The sequence below is a fragment of the Centruroides vittatus genome, unplaced genomic scaffold, assembly GCF_030686945.1.
Source record: "Centruroides vittatus isolate TY-2023 unplaced genomic scaffold, ASM3068694v2 contig_1620, whole genome shotgun sequence".
NCBI lineage: Eukaryota > Metazoa > Arthropoda > Arachnida > Scorpiones > Buthidae > Centruroides > Centruroides vittatus.
Window position 1 is genome coordinate 392,443 of NW_027120986.1, and position 19,163 is coordinate 411,605.

At 32.9% G+C, this 19,163-nt stretch overlaps 2 protein-coding genes across 2 annotated transcripts in view; one reads left to right on the top strand and one right to left on the bottom strand.

Annotated features, from left to right (window-relative positions):
- Positions 1-5,273, bottom strand: part of orb (polyadenylation element binding protein orb) — a 59,356-nt gene extending 54,083 nt beyond the window's left edge. Inside the window, 1 exon segment of the mRNA XM_067262866.1 lies at positions 5,122-5,273. Coding sequence (XP_067118967.1) covers positions 5,122-5,151 — 30 coding nt within the window. The 5' untranslated portion in view covers positions 5,152-5,273.
- Positions 5,274-10,791: 5,518 nt separating this feature from the next.
- lovit (loss of visual transmission) lies at positions 10,792-13,136 on the top strand. Its single transcript, XM_067262881.1, has 3 exons — positions 10,792-12,148; positions 12,672-12,847; positions 12,918-13,136. Exons 1-3 carry the CDS (start codon positions 10,792-10,794, stop codon positions 13,134-13,136), a joined length of 1,752 nt encoding a protein of 583 aa, XP_067118982.1.
- Positions 13,137-19,163: the final 6,027 nt, after the last annotated feature.

The window sequence follows — 19,163 nt, forward strand, 5'->3', positions numbered from 1 at the left end:
ATCTTTTTTCTTTCATATGTTGTTCATTCAATATAATTTTTCATCATTACATTAAGCTACTCAGACCAATTGTATATTACTCATTTAAAATTATTGGGCTTCATTCAAATTGAAAAACTTGTAGACCTATAAATTCCCACTGTTGTTCATCTGTCTGTCTTTCCTTAATCTTGAGAATGGAGTTAGATAGATGAAATATGAAAACCTTATGGGCAGGAGTCCCTGATTAACTATATACAAACTTCTGATGCAAACCGGAAGTAAAGTTGTTTCAATTCAAAAATTTTCCCTAACAGGTGTTAGACAGATGTCTAAATCTTCTCACAGGTGATTATATAGTAAATAACACCAATAAACCTTTATAATCAAATCAGCAAATAAAGTTTTTAATAAACTTCGACAAGTGCTTTCAATCCTAATTGGGATCTGCTTCAGGTCAAAACATTCTATACAAAAATTTTGAATGCTTAAATAGAAATTTTAAAATTGCTAACGATTAAATATTCAAACAAATACAAAAGTTCCCATCTGTGCATTAACAGTTAAATATTCTAACATGTATAAAAATCACAACCGTGTGTTAATATTAACAATAAAAGTAAACAAAACTTTTATTTTATTTTAATGTTGTTGTTAATTTTTTTAATTTTAATGTTAAACATAAAAAATTTAGCATGTATATTTGTAACAAATCCCAGAGGAAGTGGTTAATTACTATTTGTTATTAATGTTGTCAGGATTGTCAAAAAAAGTCCTCCAGGCATGTGAGGTGTTCGCCACTTCCTTAAAATTTATGCATTCTCCTTTGGCTCGGCTTTACATATTTCTAGAGCCTTTAAAATTTTGATTTGCTTGGTGTGAACTGTGCGTTTAATGAGGCTGGCCTGTTGTAATTTAGCTTTCACACCAGTTTCAGAAGCATATATTGCTAGGGCAGTGGTCTGCTTTTTGTTATGTATATCGTATTTATGCTCCGCCAGCCATTTTTTTAAGAAACCTTTTGGTTGACCCAATGTACATTAGATCTCTGCTAAATCTGTCATCTCTCACCGGTATACTATATACCCCCGGTGTGCTGTAGGTGTTAATGGGGTCTTTGCCATTTCTTGATAACGAATACACAGATGGGTTACGTCTGTTATTGCCCATCCTCTATTAATAGCAATTTCTTTATATAGAGCCTTTAACCTACAGTCATAATCAATTAGTATATGTTAATGTGTTGCACTAGGTATACCCCTTTTGGTTGTAAACTGTTCCCAGCCAGGCATCAAGGAATCCCTCTGACATGCAGTTGTAGAAGTTAGTTGGACATGAGCTTCTAGCCTATATCACCCCATGGTAAAGTGTGATGTAATTGTCATGTAATAGTAGTTGTATGTGTTTATGATGGTCGTATCGGGGGAAATAATGCCTTCCGGGAAGTCCGTTTAAGGATAACTGGCCCTTATTCGGGCATTACAGACGTGGAGAAAACCCGGAAAACTCCAATGACCAGCCCGTCCTGGCAAAGCACGAACCCATGACCGAACTCCCAGTGTTCAGGAAACGGAAACATTGGCCAATGGTGGGTGTCGTGGGGTAATGCTCAAACAACGAGAAATAACGCCACACTGAGCTGGAAAACGTGTGGGTTGCCCTTTGTTTTCGCAAAATTAGCAGCAAGGTCACTTGGGCATGCTGACGAAATCCAAGGCAATCAACGAAAACCAAGACAAATTTTTCACGAAAAAATCGACGAAAACCGAAACCGACGATAACCGAAGTATTACTGTAAAATAAACTAGAGATTATAAATACTTTTGTAACATAGTTGTGACAAATGAATATATTTGTATTTAATGATCTTGTTTAAGAAAAATTCAGCAGTATTAAGTATCAAATAGTTATACAGTATTAAATTACAAATATTTAATAAAACTACATAGAGCTTAATAATTTTGGTTGTTACATCATTTAAAACATAATGGTTGATTGCAGAGACAATGTTTAGACACCAACAAAGTTTACAGATATTGCAGACTGCATTTGCAGAGATGTTTCTTGTTTGCCACAGTTTAGACAGGTATTAGAAACTGGTTATTTCACTGACTTTCTAGACTCACTGAATTGCAGTTTTAGACAATGTTTTGAGTGGAAGTCATCACATTGATTTGTTAGTGCAAAGTTTATATAAAAATGGATACTATTAATTTAATAAATGTTATAAACAGAATGAATTGACAAAATTATTCGTCTTGACAATTACAAAGGGAGAGAGTAATATGAGATTGGATTAATCCTTTAAAAATCTATTCCAAAGACAAATTTTGAAGTTGTTATAGATTTTCTAAATGTAGATTTGTTCATATACAGTATTAAATTGTACTGAGAATGACATTAAACATCTAAATGGAAAGGCTTGTTGTTCAGGCTGTCTTTAACTGTTATTCGTCAGTTAAGATTTTATTTACTGGAAGCTTTCAAAGGATAACTGGTGACCTTATCTGAGTTTCTGATGTTGCAAACAATTGGTTGAACAACAACTAAAAGATGAAAGTAAAAGCAAAGAAAGTAATAGCCAATGTTCTCTCAAAGTTTGTTTAGATAGTTAGAAATAGACTATCATTGTCTTTTGCAATGACTCTCTGCACCATGGATTAAAATGCAATGTCTAGACATCATTCAACTGTTAATCGTCATTTAACGTAAACAGTGTCTCTACAATCAGCCAATAAAAGCCAACCATTTTTGGTGTAAATGCTAGGGATCAATTAAAACCTCCAAAGCTTTGGGAAAAAAATGAGCCAAAGTTACAAATATTTTAATTAATATTCAAACAATAGTAAAAGTAAATTTCAAAGCAAATTAAAATGTCTACGTCGGTATGAGAGTGTAGTGAAAATGTAGAGAAATTTTGCTTAGTGCTCAAAACCATCAAACCTACATCAACCAATGGCGTAAGGGTTTTCTCAATTTTTGGTGACATTTTAACAAAAATAAAGAATTGTCTCACCGTCTTTATAATGCTTTTGTGTGCTAAATTTTTCATTTCAAAGAAAATCCCAAATGTGTTTAATAATCGGATTTTAAATTCTAAACTGAATTTGAATAAAGCTTGTTTCTAATATTTCTGGTCTGTATTTATGTATTTAATTTTAAGAATTATCATTATAGTCATTTCATCAATTCATAATAGACAGAATTCATTCATTTCTAGTAACAATAAATCACTATGGCAAAAATGTTGGCATTAAAACTTCGAAGTTTTGAAGCTTAAAAAATCGTTTCAAAACTTCAAAGATTTGATATCCCTAGTAAATGCAATAAATGAGAGTTGAAAATAATCATAGTTGTACATTAGAGTGTTTCTATCAAAAACTAAGATGATGGTAATATATTGAAAATCTGAAACATTCAGTTTTTCAGAATATATCAGAATGAATTATAAAACATCATTTCTTAAAATAAGAGATAAATAATAAAACTCAGGCCAAAATTGTATAGACTTCTGCTAATTATCACTGAGTTCAGCGTTAACACAAAACTTTCCTTTATATCGCAAGTACTTTCGACGAAATTAAGCTCGTCATCTTCAGGCGAAAAAAGAACAACAAATTTTTTCGCCTGAAGATGACGAGCTTAATTTCGTCGAAAGTACTTGCGATATAAAGGAAAGTTTTGTGTTAACGCTGAACTCAGTGATAATTAGCAGAAGTCAAAACATCATTTATATATTGTACTGTACATTCAATACAGTTCTGTTATGAATTTCCACAGAAAAAAATTAATAAAGTTGTAAATCACTCTTAACAGACCTTTTCAAGTTTGAAAAACATTAAAAGATTATTTAGGAAAATATTATCGACTCGACATATCAACAAAAACAGGTCAAAGTATACCTAGGTAATGGTAGCACTATGGCTGCGCTTCCGACTGTTCGTGCTCCCGACTGACCTCCCGGAGGGGAGTTGCCGGCAGGCCGCCGTGTGCTAAATGTCATTAGTTATTGATTCGTGGTAGTTATTGAACAAAAGAAGAAAAGGAAACGTCTACTAAAAATATGGTTAATCTAATCTAACAGAAGCACCGCCATTGGCGTTACCTAGGTACTGTACACTTTAACCTAAAAATATTAAGTAAAAAACATGTGAAATTTTTATATAAAAATAAATGGAAGAAACCTTTTATATATTTTTTAAAAAATGTTTAACAAAATTTAAAGATCCAAGCAAATATTCCTAATGCTATTTATTATTTAAAATTTGATTTTAGGAATTATTTTTTCTTATATTTCACAATCATATTGTAATGAATTTCCACAACCTTATATAAATCCTGTATGTTTTCTATGTAATATTTCCTGGATCATTTTAGCTGATACCTATTTGAGTTAATCTACACAATATTATAATAATAATTCATATTTAGATATTTTTCTTACCTTGCACAAGAAATTAAATAGCCCACACTCGTATAAATTTTATATACAACGTATCACAATGCGGATTTTTGTAATTAAAATAATTTTTATACACGTGTCCAGTCTGCACGTGTTAATGCGTGAAACGCACGTGCGAAGAAAAAAAAAATTGTACAAATCATAAACATTAAACTGTTCGAATACCGCAATGTTTTAAATTTTATTAAATTAATAATAAAACTAAAAAATCGTGATAAATAAAAAACAGTTTTTAAAAATTTGGGCGCCTCGTCAAGCATTTAAGTAATGACGTAATTCGTTTATAGCAGACATTAGCCTTGCTCGCAGCGCCATCTGTCGTTCAATAGTAAAATTTGACAGAAGGGCAAAGCAATTTTGAATTTTTTTTTCTCTATTAGCTGGATTCTATTATTATTGTAATTCTCTGTATTTACGTGTGATTAATGACCTAATGTATTTTCGATAATAAAAATTGAATATGCCATTTTCAAAACGAATCGATTTAAAATCCATTCTAAAAAAAAAAAAAAAAAAAAAAATACACGAAACTTCGAAAATTCGTGTTTTAGCATAGTTTATTACCGTAATTAAAACGTAAATAAGAGTTTATTTCTGTGTAAAGCTGATAAAGGCAATCTCTGACATTTTTTTTTTTATCCCGTTAAATTCGCGATGATGATAATAATAATTAGGCAAACCTTTCGACATTCGATTCTTTGATCTTGCATCTTTTACGAGAGGACGTTCGTTCCGGTGACGTCTGTTTTGGAACGCTTTTAGAAAACATCGAATGGCAACGAACGACAACCATTTTAAATTTTCTGCTTCTCTCAGCGTCAAGCTTGTTGGTGTCACGTGATCAAGTGTTGATTGTAAACGCGGTTATATAACATCCAATCGCTAGTTTAAAATCGTTTGTTGTTTTAAATCTTAACGCGTGTACTCGAATCGCTAAAATAATATATTTATTTTTTATTTTGTGGAATATTTTACAATTTTTATTCGTGGTGATCATCTGTTTCGGATTTTAAAAAAAGTGGATGACGGGAAATATTTTGGGGTGGCAACAGTGACGTGTTTTCTAAATTTAGATTAAGACCGTAGCGACCTCTTCTGTCGAATTATTTAAAGTTCGATTTTTTTAAATTTTTTATTTTATATACACGTTTTATTTTCTTGTACATAATGTTACGGATATAATCTTCGTGGGTAAAATGGGGTCTAGTTTTAATTTGCCCGTTGCTCGAAAAGCTGTTAATACAGTATCAACAGATAGGTGAATTTACTTCCGGTTTCCAAAGAAGAATATAAAAACTTTAATGAAAATGTAAAATTAGTTCTATTACATTCTCCTTTAGATATTATTTAAGAGTACAAGACAAAACAAGTAATTATAGAACAAGTGATTGGTTATTGAAGAAAGCATTGGAAGTGGTCGCAAACGCGATGCGAAGACGAATGACGTAACGGATCCGGTGGAATGTCTGCCGGGAAAGATGGAACTCTGACACGAGTGGTCATAAACAGTCTGTCTAGGTTAAAAAGTCGAAAAAGGGGGAAGATTAGATGGTTAGAGAAACATTACGTGCGATTATTAAAATCCAAAAATTGACAGAAAATAGAAACAACGGGATAAATTATGAGCGCGCAGCTTATAGTTCTGTCAATAAACTCGATAAAAAGGTATCGGACAGACGCCACGAAACGGATCTTTCTCGTGACCCGATCAAGTCTCGGGTTTTTACCTAGAAACGAGAGAGACCAATCGGGAAGCGAGGATTGGGATACAGGACCAATCAAAAGGGAAAAATCTTATAAAAACCCCGAATCTCAAGATCAAGAGAGGCAGCTCTCCTCAAATACCTACGGCATTTGATCTGTGTCGCACACGCGCGGGATTACTCCTCTCCTCCGACGCACCCCGACATCACATCGAGAAACTCGAAGTTTGCCGGACTACCTCTCCTATCATATCTCTTCCCGTGGCCATCGCCATCTCCATCACTATGGAGATGGTCTCACATGACCGTGTCACCACCGTTCATTCCGGAACTTCGGGATATCGCCACTCCAGATAATGGACGAGAGACCAGGCGCTGTCGTCCGGTGTTATGATGACCACCCGTTTAACGTGGGGTGTATGCGACTCCTCCTCCGCATCTTTCGGAAGCACTCATATTACACGAGGCAAAGACGAGGCGACTTCGTCGGGCTCGGCATGGCCCGAAGTGCATTCCTTCAATTCTTTGAAATTGTCCATTCTGCAAGAAAAATGAGCGACTGTTGTGAAAACAAAACTTGCATTAATTAACAATTCGATTGGAAAATTATCAATGAAAAGACCGATCGGCTCCCTCCAAAATAAATGAAAAGATTCGATTCCTCTGAAGGAAACCGATCAATTCTTATTGAAAACCTGAGCCGCTAATTGTAATAGTTTGTTTATCAAAGTTAAAAAGTACTTAAATCTAAAAATATCGACTCAATTTAATGTTTTAAAAATTTGGATTTTGTAGTGAATTTCGTGATCTCTGTAAAGAGTGGGATTTCGACGGATCATTGCACGATTTTGTCTCAAGCCTTCAACTGGTCCTCACAGAGACGAGCTGCTGTAACCATTTCACATAGAGTTAGGATATGTTCGAACACTATCCTTAAATAAGGAGATAGTATGAGAAAAGATAAAAAAAAAAAAAAAAAAACGGAGTTAGAATTAGAGGAAAAAACGGTAAAATCTTGCAATACAAAATTAAAGCAAAGCAATATAAAGCAAAAAATGGAGCTCTGAATAATGGCAGTTCCTTTTCAGAGCCAAATTCATTAAAAAATAGTTACTGATCGTGGATTCGCGCCTCACTAATAAGCTAGCCACGTAGAGTATTTTTGGGTCGTCTTCGCGCGTATAACACTTGTATAAGTCCAGTTTCCTCATAAAGATTTCTCAGGATGCTTCTTGCCTTGGAAGTCTTGCTCTATCCCACGAATTATCCTTAATCAGTGGCATTCCGAAATGGTAAGGACTTGGGAGAACAAGAGATAAATTTTGCTGACTATCCTAATGCCCAACCGTCCCAAAACTTTGCTGTTTAAGAAAATTTTAAAATTCCTTTTTGTTACATAAGACTAAAAGTGAGTTCCGGGCGTACAGGCATCCCCCATCCTGATCCTGAAGTCTCTTCAGAAGATGACAACAGAGATCAGGCAGGCTCATCCGAAAGAAAACAATGCTGAAAGTGCGAAACATTTTGAAAAAAAAACATTACAACGACGGTAGTGTAATGTGCCATATTATGGCAATGGCCAACATGCTCGGAAGAATTGGCGAGAGGAAGAAGCAACAGACGTCGACTGATAACTTCTTCAGCCCTAGCAATTAAAGGTAAGGCATTAAACACGAGTTATCTTTTTATGAAACATATACGTAATGCAGTAAACGGTTCGAACTGAGCATAAGGAAAGTACGAGTATACGCTCTAACCAAACGATAACATCTGAGATGTAAAAAAATCTAGCTACGAGTTGCGTAACTTTCCCGGCTTTTATGAAATTTTATTTTAAAAATCACTTTTTTTTAATTACATTCATAATAAATAAAATTATATGTGGCGCCATCTATTATGAGATTTTGTTATAAAAACTTTATATATTTTTAATTTTTGATCAAAGATATATAACAATATTTTACAGTAAAAATGGTTAGATTTCATAAAAATTTATTGAATAAATTGATCGTTTTTCATAAAAGCTTATATTAATTCTTCACAAATTTCTGTTTCTTGTGTTATATTTACAGACAATCGATTGGTATTCACAAAATTGTAATTGGCATACATACGTATATTTCGATGTAAGCATTTATATTATTGCATATAAATTCATACTTATTAGTTAAATAAGTTAAATACAATGTTATATAACCTTTATAAATGATAATATAATCAGAAATTGGACTCTTTATCATCGACCTCTTGATGATGATTAGAAATGAAGAGGCGTTTCGTATTTCTTCTTAAGGATAATTCAATTGAGAATGTCTCATATCAGACAAATTCCCAAGATATTTTATCTTTAGATTAATATAAAAAAATGTATTTATAGTTTTATAAATTAATTTAATAAATAATCTTACTTAATAATATCAGAATTAATAATATCAGAATTATTTTGAGAAATAAATATTTAAACTTAGATTTTATTTTACTTTAATTTTGAAAATGTAATTGATTTAAACTTATATTTTGGATCAATTTAAGCAAACTTTTCAATCTTTTTGGAGAAATATTGATTCATTCTTTAAATAATATCGTGGTCCTTAAAATTTTATAGTTATTTACTCACATTGGTTAATGTGATGGTGGTTTTGAAGGTTTGCTGTACATCCTCATCAATGTTTATCATCGTCGACAGATTTAGGATGATGATGAAATTTTCAACATCATTGCCATTCCATAAAACTTAAGCAATTCTATATTAATGAATGACAATGATTTATTAATATTTTGCAAAAAGTATTCAAATGTTTATCTTTTGAACTGTACAATAGTTTTTATAATTTTGTGTTTTAAAGAACCTAAGGAATTTTTTGGGGGGTGATCTGTCTCGGATTTGTCCGTCGACATTCAACCAGGCTCACAATGGCTCCCCATTACAGGCCTGACAAAGTCCACGACAGACTTAAAAAAGGCCCTATTATTGCTCACAGAGCGGGACAAATCCAAAAAAGTGGTGCCACAAGCTGTTTACGACATTATAAAATATTATAATAAACCCAATCCCCAACAAGAACTTGTAACAATATTAGAAGATACAGCTGATTGAATGGTGCATCGATCATTGACGTCACACGTTTCCACCAATAACACCATCTAATACATAAATTACTTACAAGTTAAATACGACTGCACTCCCAATTCGGTCATATTAGCTGAAAGAACGTCCACAAACTGCAAGTATATAAATTATATATAAATACTGTTAAGCTTTAATATTTAAGTAATATTTATTATTTAAAATGTATTTTAAGTATTTTAAGACATACATTTTGGTCTTTGATAAAATCTTTAATAGGATAAAATGAGAAGCCAGACTTGTGCTTAATTTTTGCAGTCTGTTAGCTCTAGAAATGACTTGAAAATTAGCGATTTTTTATGTTAAAGTAGTATTTTCGAGTAGTTAATTATGCTTATATTGAAAAATATTAAATTTTTAATATTATTGAGGATGATTGATGATTAATTAATGATGATCATCACTCATGAAGATAAAGAAAATCGACAGGAATCACATTAGAGCGTAAGAAACGAGTTAATTTGAGGATTAAACGGCTAAAATAATTAATGTTTTAATTATAAGGTAACTTTCGAAAATATTTATGGAATTTTTCATAATTTTTTTTAAGATTTTTATTAAATTTATTAACATGTAAGAACTCTATAATAAATATTACTGAATTCCTTACATTAAAATATAAGAAACAAGCTCGATTTTTATCTACCCTGTCTAAGTATGGATTTAGGGGCATGCAGAGAAAATTGACAAGGCACCGAAAAAAATGGAGCCCAAAATTTAATCTTTAATCTAAAAAAAAATACGATCGTTTTTTTTATACTTGGTGAAAATGTATTTTATTAATTTAATTCATATATTATCGGAGATAGGTAGGACACTTTTGAAACAGGATCGGGCCTCATCTCTCTTCTCAGATCCTTCTTCTGTCGTATTTTTTCAAACAAATTTTAAAATTAAATTTAAATTTTTTGTTTTTAATTTTAAAAAGGTATTAAATATGGAGAATACCGGGTTCGAGTTTGCCCCAAAAGTTTGAGAATGTTCATCACGATATATAAATTCTCGTGGACTGTGATTTCAGGATGGATTCAGATCCCAACAAATTTTTCCTGAGAGTCTGCTGGGCCTCGTCCCTCATCATCCAGCCCACATACGTCCAAGAGAATTTGACATGCCCATAATGAGGACCTGAACTGATTTTATGGTGGACCTAAAAAAAAGGCCCAGAGGAAAAGAAAAGGATCAATAATAAAAACAAAATGCCATAGTGACTCAATGAGAGAATGGCTAAACTTCCTCTTATTGGATTAATGAAATAAGGCAGCGCAACGCGTGAGCAATTTGAAGGGTGCATTCCGGGAGGATTTCTGTAGGAAACTTGCCCATATTTAAGTGTTAGACGCGTGAAAGAAACCCGGTAAACTACATGCGATTATGCGCGAACCCGTGATCAAAGTATTCTGTGGTGTTATGTGCAGATCACAATTCCTTTTAGATCTACGAGATTATATTTTAATGTTTTTTTCTTTTTTTCAATTTTCAGATAAAACAAAATTTAAAATTTGTATACACTTGCGAAGATGAATTTAAACATCAATTATCTCAGTCTTCTAAGAGAATTTAAAGACAAAGCAGCATGCTCCGTTTCTCAAGCAATGGAGGTAATTAAAGAGAAATCGAAAAGTAGTTTGCATCTTGCTAAAGAAAATATTCGCTTTCACTCGAAAACAAAGTCGTACGAAGATATATTTAGGAGAAAAACAAGCTGCGAATTGATGATATTGAGTGGAGCCGTTTGTGGTATCGAGTTTTGTTACGCAGCAGAAACCGCATTCGTTACCCCTATTCTTCTTTCCCTTGGTTTAGATGTCAAATATATGACTATGATATGGTGCTTAAGCCCTCTTATTGGATTCTTCACGACACCTTTACTAGGTTCATTAAGTGATAGTTGCACTTCGAAATATGGTAGGAGAAGACCTTTTATCATCATGTTTTCGGTTGGTATAATTCTGGGACTGATGTTAGTACCAAATGGCCATTTACTAGGACTGGCTATGGGCGACAAACAATACAACGAGAGCTTTAATTATACTAATATAACCGAGACGATACACTCTGATCATGTTAGCACTTACCCTATTGGAATCACTTTCACAGTTATAGGAACCATTCTTTTGGATTTTTGTTCTGATGCTTGTCAATCTCCAGCACGGAGTTACTTGTTGGATGTCACTATTGAAGAGGATCATTCTCGAGGATTGAGCATCTTTACAATAATGGCTGGATTAGGGGGTGCCATTGGTTATTCAATGAGTGCCACCAAATGGGAAAATACATTCTTTTCTTCGTTTACAGATAATCACGTTCGGATAGTGTTCCTTATGGTGTCTGTTTTCTTCTTAGTAGCTGTGACAATTACAGTCACATCATTTAAAGAAATTCCTCTAAGTTTTTTTCAAGAACCAGATTCAATTAGCTACCAAACTTTTATAAACGAAGAAGAATTGCAATACATTCGTTTACATAGTTTGCAAACATGGCGTAAAAGTAAAACTGCTGAGTCTGCGGAGGTCGAAGGTTACGAATCGAATCATGTACTTGATGAAATTATATCTTCAAATTCTGTAGAAGAAAATATTATCGAACCTCCTACAGTAGTGGAGTATTTTAAATCCATAATCAAGATGCCAAAATCACTTCAAATTTTATGCCTGACTAATTTGTTCTGTTGGATGTCATTGGTTTGCTATTCTTTGTACTTCACAAACTTCGTTGGAGAAGTAGTTTATAATGGTAATCCCACTGCAGCGCACAGTTCACCAGAATATATTCGCTATCAAGACGGAGTGAAATTTGGATGTTGGGGAATGGCTCTTTATTCTCTTTCCTGCTGTAGCTATTCGTACTGCATCGAAAAATTAATCAGCAGATTTCGTGAGTTCTTTTATATTTTCTTAATCTATAGTATCATATACTGTCTGTATCAGAATGGAAATATATGTAATTAAACTACAAATAGAAAATAACTTGAAGATCCGCAATTGTAGGATGGTTAGATGGATTGACGGAATACGCAACTCAACACAAGGCGATCTGCCAAGGGGTACATCTCACGAGGACTTTTTAAGTTCCTATTTAGGTATTAGAAACGCGAAGAAAACCTGGAAACTCCGTTGGTCAAGCGCAAACCCAAGACCAACTACCAAGAATTTTACCCATTTGATGGGTGCAATTGTAAGGAATTTAATAATGTAAATGTAGTTAGAACAATACAGAAAAGGTTAAATTACGTGAAAACCAAGAAAAATAAACCTTTTGGGTGTATTATAATTAATTTTCTATTAGATTTTTCGCCTAAGTTTCAAGCCGTTTTCTATCTGTATTGCAATTCATATATTCCATATTTTTGTAATCAATGAATATATATCAATAACCAATACATAATTTCTTTTCAAAGGTGCAAAATCCGTTTACATATGTGGCCAGTTAGTTTATTCTTTAGGCATGGTATTTATGTCACTTTTTCCCCATCGAGCTGGCGTCATTATATTTTCGACTACAGCAGGCATCATGTATGCCACCCTCTTTACCTTACCATACATACTGATAGCCAGATATCATTGCGCGGGTAAGGTAAGTAAAATTCCGTATTTTGTTTAAGAAATATTTAAATAATAATAATAAAAAAATTCATAAATTTTAGTTTGAGGAAGAGGAAACTACAAGAAATCAAGTGAGAGGTATAGGAACAGACGTTGCAGTAGTCGGTAGTATGGTGTTTCTGGCTCAGTTCATCTTATCTTCTTGCATGGGAACCATTGTAGATGCGTGTGGATCGAGTGTTGCCACCGTTTGGGCTTCAGCTATTTTAAGTTTCTGTGGTGCTTTATCTGCAACACAAGTTATGTATCTTGATTTATAAAGTAAATTGTTGTACAAATTAGAGCTTAACTGATTAAATAAAGAATAAATTACAAGTCATTAGTTTTAATTTTAATAAAGCAAATATCCAGGGCTGTCGAGATTAGGAAGATCGTTTACAAATGTTCATTGGCGCTATATAAGGGTGGCACTTTATTGAGATTTTGATATATATTATTTTAAAATATTAATTATTTTAAAAATTAAACGCAATGTCTAATTTAAATTAACTTGCAAGTTAATTTAAATGAAATCGCAAATATCGAACGAAATTTTTTAGAGTTATGATAGTTTGTTGAACATATTTAACATATTTTATTAATCGTTTTTATTTTAAAACATAATATAAATCGTTATTTATATAAATGCTTTGAGAACAGATTTTCTGATGCGTTTATCACGGATTCACCCATAAAACTGGAATTCTTCTTATGATTAAAATTCTAAAATAAATTTAACTTGAATAAAAAATATAATATTTTTTTATGTATAGAGTATTTTTCATTTATTTTAATAATTTTAACAATACTTTAATTTAATTTATTTTAATCATTGTTTACTGTTATAAGTTTGAGAATAAATTTTTCCATAGTTTGTCTATGATTTTACATATAAAAGTGTTTTTTAATTAAAAACTGTATAGATAAACATTTGTTTATCATTATTTATATAATTCTATTCATAATTTAATGTTATTATTATTATTGGAGTATTTCCTACACGGCACATACACCGGTGTCTAGCACAACTAAAGAAAAAATATTTTGTTTACATGCTGTTTATGTACGTATGTGTTTAAGAATTTCTTGATTATACGACTAGTGTTGTGTATATGCACTGTTGTAAAGCCTTAATGTTTTTAGACTCATGTGTAATGTATGTGGTATGATGCTGTTCAAGAAAGGACTACTGGCACAATAAGTACCCAAGCTTTATTTTTCAGAGGAGTCTTAAGTAGTTACTAACTTTTAGTGTATGTATTCTGTATGTTGTGGGTGTTTGGTACAGTCACGTATGATGTGCGTAATTTTGTTTTGTTTGTCAATAATGTGATGTCTGGTCTATGATGGATTGTTTTAATTAACTATAATTTTGGCACGGTCTTCAGCTAGTATATTTTGTGTGTATTTTCTACTTGCGTAAGCAGTCAGTATGTGTTAAAAACTTGCAACCCGATATGATGTGTTATATAGTCTACAAGTCCTACTATGCGCAGCTAACGCAAGTATCGTCGTAACAGTGGCGTGCCGTGACATTTGATGATAGGGAAGCTGTGTTTCTGTAAGAAGCCGACTTTCAGGGGCAATCAATTAATTGCGCGTCAGGGCCCGTTCGTATTCGTTTGTCCGACAAGCCAGTAAAAACCGTATACTTCTTTAAATGTATTTTCAATAGATTATCTGAAGTACTTAATAAATAAGAAAGTTCAATATAATTACCTCCGTTATTAGATTCAATAAATTTCCTATGCCCTCTAAATGCCAATTCTTGCTTTGAGAAAAAACATATAACATCTATTAATTTAGATATACCTATTAATCCTAATTATCTCGTTATAATTTTCAATATTTATTTTATATTGTCTACCAATGTTAAATTCTATTCTATTTTGATATCCAAATTGCTTCAATTTTACGAAAGAATCGTCATTCGTCATTAATTTTATCGTCAAAATGTCGAAATTTTTTGTTGACGTATTTATATTTAATTTAGGCATTGGTCTTTCTCTTTTAATAATGTTTTCTTTTTCATTATATGGTCTTGAGCCAAAACTTTTTTAAAATAAATTTTTGAATCACTAGCCACGATATAAGGGCTAAAATTAAAATTATCAGAAAAACTTACTTGGTAAAACAAAATGTGTGACGAATATACATACCTAGTACAAAAAATTCTTCAATTGTATGAATATACTTTTAATGAAACTTATAATTAAATATAACTTTGTGAAGAAACGTACATAAAAATAACAAAATATTCTTTACTTTTTAAATCTTAAAACAATCCACTTAGTGAAATACTGTAGCTCCCTACGAGTGGCTAATGAATGGAATCAGAGACGTCCTGGTCAGTGGCGTAGCGAACATAACTGGCGCCCGAGGTACGACACTTTATTGGCGCTCCCTCCCCCTTCCAGAAACATATAGTTTGTCTTAAAGACCATTTGGGCGCCCCCTCCCCTTCCAGAAACACGTATAGTTTGTCTTGGAGGCCATTTGGGCACCCCTCTGCGAGTGGCGCCCGGAGCATGATACACCCCCTTGCACCCCCCTCGCTACGCTACTGGTCCTGGTAGGTGTGCGGCGCGTGCATGCACCAGGTTGCCAAATTCCGAGGGTGCCGACCAATACCGGTCAATGTCAAATGCCTCTTTTGTCGCGTCATTAGTATATCTCAAAGGACGCCACAGGGCTGTTGTAAATTTTAAACGTTTCTCACCATAGCTGTAAAAATCTAAATATGTTAAAGTTAATAGTCATTTGTTTTCTAACTAATTCGTTTTAATACCAGGTGTACACGGAAATCAGTTCCCCACTGTACTGAGCTAGTGATTGGTTCGGTTGAGCTTTTGTTTAAGTAAAATTCTGGCTCTTTCAGCAGGGTTTTATTTATGTCCCCATTCCCTAATTTCTTAATTATTTAACTACTTCTTAGTAGAAATAAAGTCGAAACCAGTTACTTTGTACTTGAATATCTGTAGTCTTGGGAAAACATTGAAAAGACACATTTTTATGACAACGGATACATAAATCGTAAATTTAAAGAAAATAAATTCTAGAGCTTTTTTTGTACCTTGTACGTCTCATTCATTAAATTTGGTTGTAAATGATGCTGCCAAAGTAACAGTTAATTTTTTAACATTATGCAAGAATTGTACACGTTTTTTCTGCATTCCCTTACAGATGGGACATACTATAATCGTAATATCACCGGTTTAACATTGAAATTCGTAAGTAATATAAGATGGGAGAGCAGAATAAACGTAGAATAAATATATCAAATATTTTAATGGATTTTTTTTTAAAAACTCCTGTCAACTATACAGAACTATCATAAAAACATGTCAGTAAACTCCTATCGGTTAGGTTAAGTTATAAATCTAGTCTAGGATGAGCAACCGTTTTTATAACATGCGCCAGAATAAATTTTACGTTTTTTCCGCGGGCCGTAGTAGTCAATTGACGCCTTCTTGTGACTTGTAATTTTTTTAGTCTGCAAATATGAAATAAATAAATAAAAAGTTTATTAGTACATTTATTTCTCTTATCGTTTTCGAAAATTACAAAGAATTGGAAAAATAACTATTAATTAGTTATTTTTCCAATTCAATAATCTATTAAAGATCTCGCGGGCCGGATAGAAACTTTTCGCGAGCCTTAGCTGGCCCGCGGGCCGGGGGTTGCCCGCCGTTGATCTAGTCTGCTCATGATTCACATAATCGGGCGAGGGTGGCCGATTATCTAGCAGGCGGCTAACAGCTCAGAACCGGTCCGGGATATAAAGTCGGACTCTTTACGCGTGTGTTGCTTCTACCAGCTAAACCGGGTGAGGTTGGTGCACTGTAAACCGCATGTGCTAATGCCTATATAATCTGGCTGATTAGAAACTGACCCGGTTTCGACATTCCTTCCGCCACTGAATTATTCGAATACACAATAGCAATCTTATCGTTTTTTTTCACATGTAGTATAGAAATTTGTAAAAGTTACATAATGCAGTTATAATAAAATATTAATTTTAATTAATGCAAAGTACGTTAAAATATGAAAATTTATATTTTATAAAATACAAGGGAAGGTCATTCGAAGGTGGAAGCGGCGCTTCCATCGCTTCCAATGACGGCACGCCACTGCGTCGTAAGCGTTGTGTCTATTAAGATATACTTTCTGTAAGTTATAGTATTTATGACCTGGACTTGTACGGCAATTATGAACTCTAATAAGTATCCATGAGTTAGCCAGCAGTTTGATGCAGTTCTGTCAACGTGATCCTGGCTGAGATCTTTGGGATGCCTACCATGGAGACCTTCTTAGCCCAAGACTGTCTGATGGTGTCTGTGAATTTTGTGTACTGTGTTAGTGTGTTTAATGTTTACTGTTTTTGTCTGCAAGAGTTCAATTTTAAAAAAACTTTAAGTTAAAACCAAGTAGAAAAACTACTCTTTAAAATCCGACTTCGAGTGAGTTAAAAACAAATAAACGGAAACGAAAAGATGTTATACTTTTTTCATAACTTTATTGGTACTATTCCCCAAATGCATTTCGCCAAGCCTCATCAGTGGGTAAGTAGGTTCCGACAATCTCCGTTCCTTTTATGCTGGGTGATGTTTTCCCAGCATGCATCTATCTGCATACCGTCATTCAGGTTGATCAAATTTGCATATTCTTTTATACAAAAATGTTCTATTATTCTACGTTTTATACAATTTTCTTCTTTATACAATATTTTTATATTATTTCTATCGATATTACATAAATTATTTTTATAGTGTAGATACCACGGCGATTCTTCTCTTTTTAATCTTATTGCTGCCTCATGTTCTTTTAAACGTACTTCTAACTTCCTTCCGGTCTCCCCGACGTAAGATTTCGTTTGTGGACAAGTACAAGACAATTTATAAATCACACCTGCAACATCAAGTTTGTTTAACGTATTGGCATCATCTTTGTTTATAACATTAATTATATTTAACAATCTGTTTTTTTGTTTTGCCACAATACATATAGAATACTGTTTGAAAATTAATTTATATCTTTCATAAAGTTTATGTACATACGGAAATTTAACATATATAATATTTTCATTATGATTTTTTACGTTGTATCTGTAATCTACAAACTGATTGTACCACTTACATAATAAATTCTTTGGATAATCATTCAATAAATATTTTTTAAAAAGTTGTTTTATTTCTTTATCTATATCTTCTTGTAAGGATGTCCTGTTCACTATTTTTTTAAGGTCCATAGTAAAGACGTTTTTCTTAGTTTCTACGGGACAGTATGATTTGTAATTAATAGTCTTTTTTGTATTACATAATTTTTCGTACTTACGGAATAGCAGTCGGTTTTCCTTTCTTAATATAGTAATATCCAAGTAATTTAGTTCCTGATTTTGTTCTTCTTCACTGGTGAACTCTAAGTTGTTACTCAAACTGTTTGCATAGTTTTCGATATCTTGGGATGAAGTTATTTTTGAGTCATATATAATTAATATATCATCAACGTAACGTGCGTAGAAATTTATACCTGGAGCCTGTGATATATTTTCATCAATCGGTATCATGCAAATATCAGCCAGTTTTGGTCCGACAACCGATCCCATCGGTTGTCGGACCAAATCTGTCGTCGGACAAAATCCCATCGGTCATCGGTTTTTAAATTATTTAATTAGTTTCTGCAAGAGTTATTGTTATTAATTAAAGTGGTGTCAATGGAGTGTATCCTACACGGCATAATTGCCTTTATACCGTATAGCAGGGGTGGCCAACTTTTGTGTACATAAAATCTACTTTTTATCTTAAAAATGTGTCGCGATCGACTTGTCATAGGCATAGTCTAAGTGAAGAGGGGGAGGTGTGTAATACATACAACGTTTATACACTGTATTTCAGTACGAGGTACACTCCCGCGAGCTATGGGTAGATAAGCAAAATATATTCAAAACTATTTTTTCTATTTTTTAAACCACTTATTAAGTTTTCGAGATATAAGGCTCATAAAAAAATAAATTTCCAGACTCAACTTTTGATATTTGCAGCTACCAGTTCATTCCGTACAGGCGGTACCTAAAAAAATCTTTCACGATAGATTTTTAGTAACTTACAATATAATTTAATTTTTTTATCAATTGCAATGTATAAGTTGTGGTACTATTTGTTCGGAAATATGAAAAAGTACAGTATGACTGATAATTTGATTGAAGACTATCATGGAAGAATGATATAAGATTTTTAGATTTATTCTTTGTTAATCTATCGATCGCGGGAGTGCACGTCATACTGAAACACTGTATATCTACCTACGTA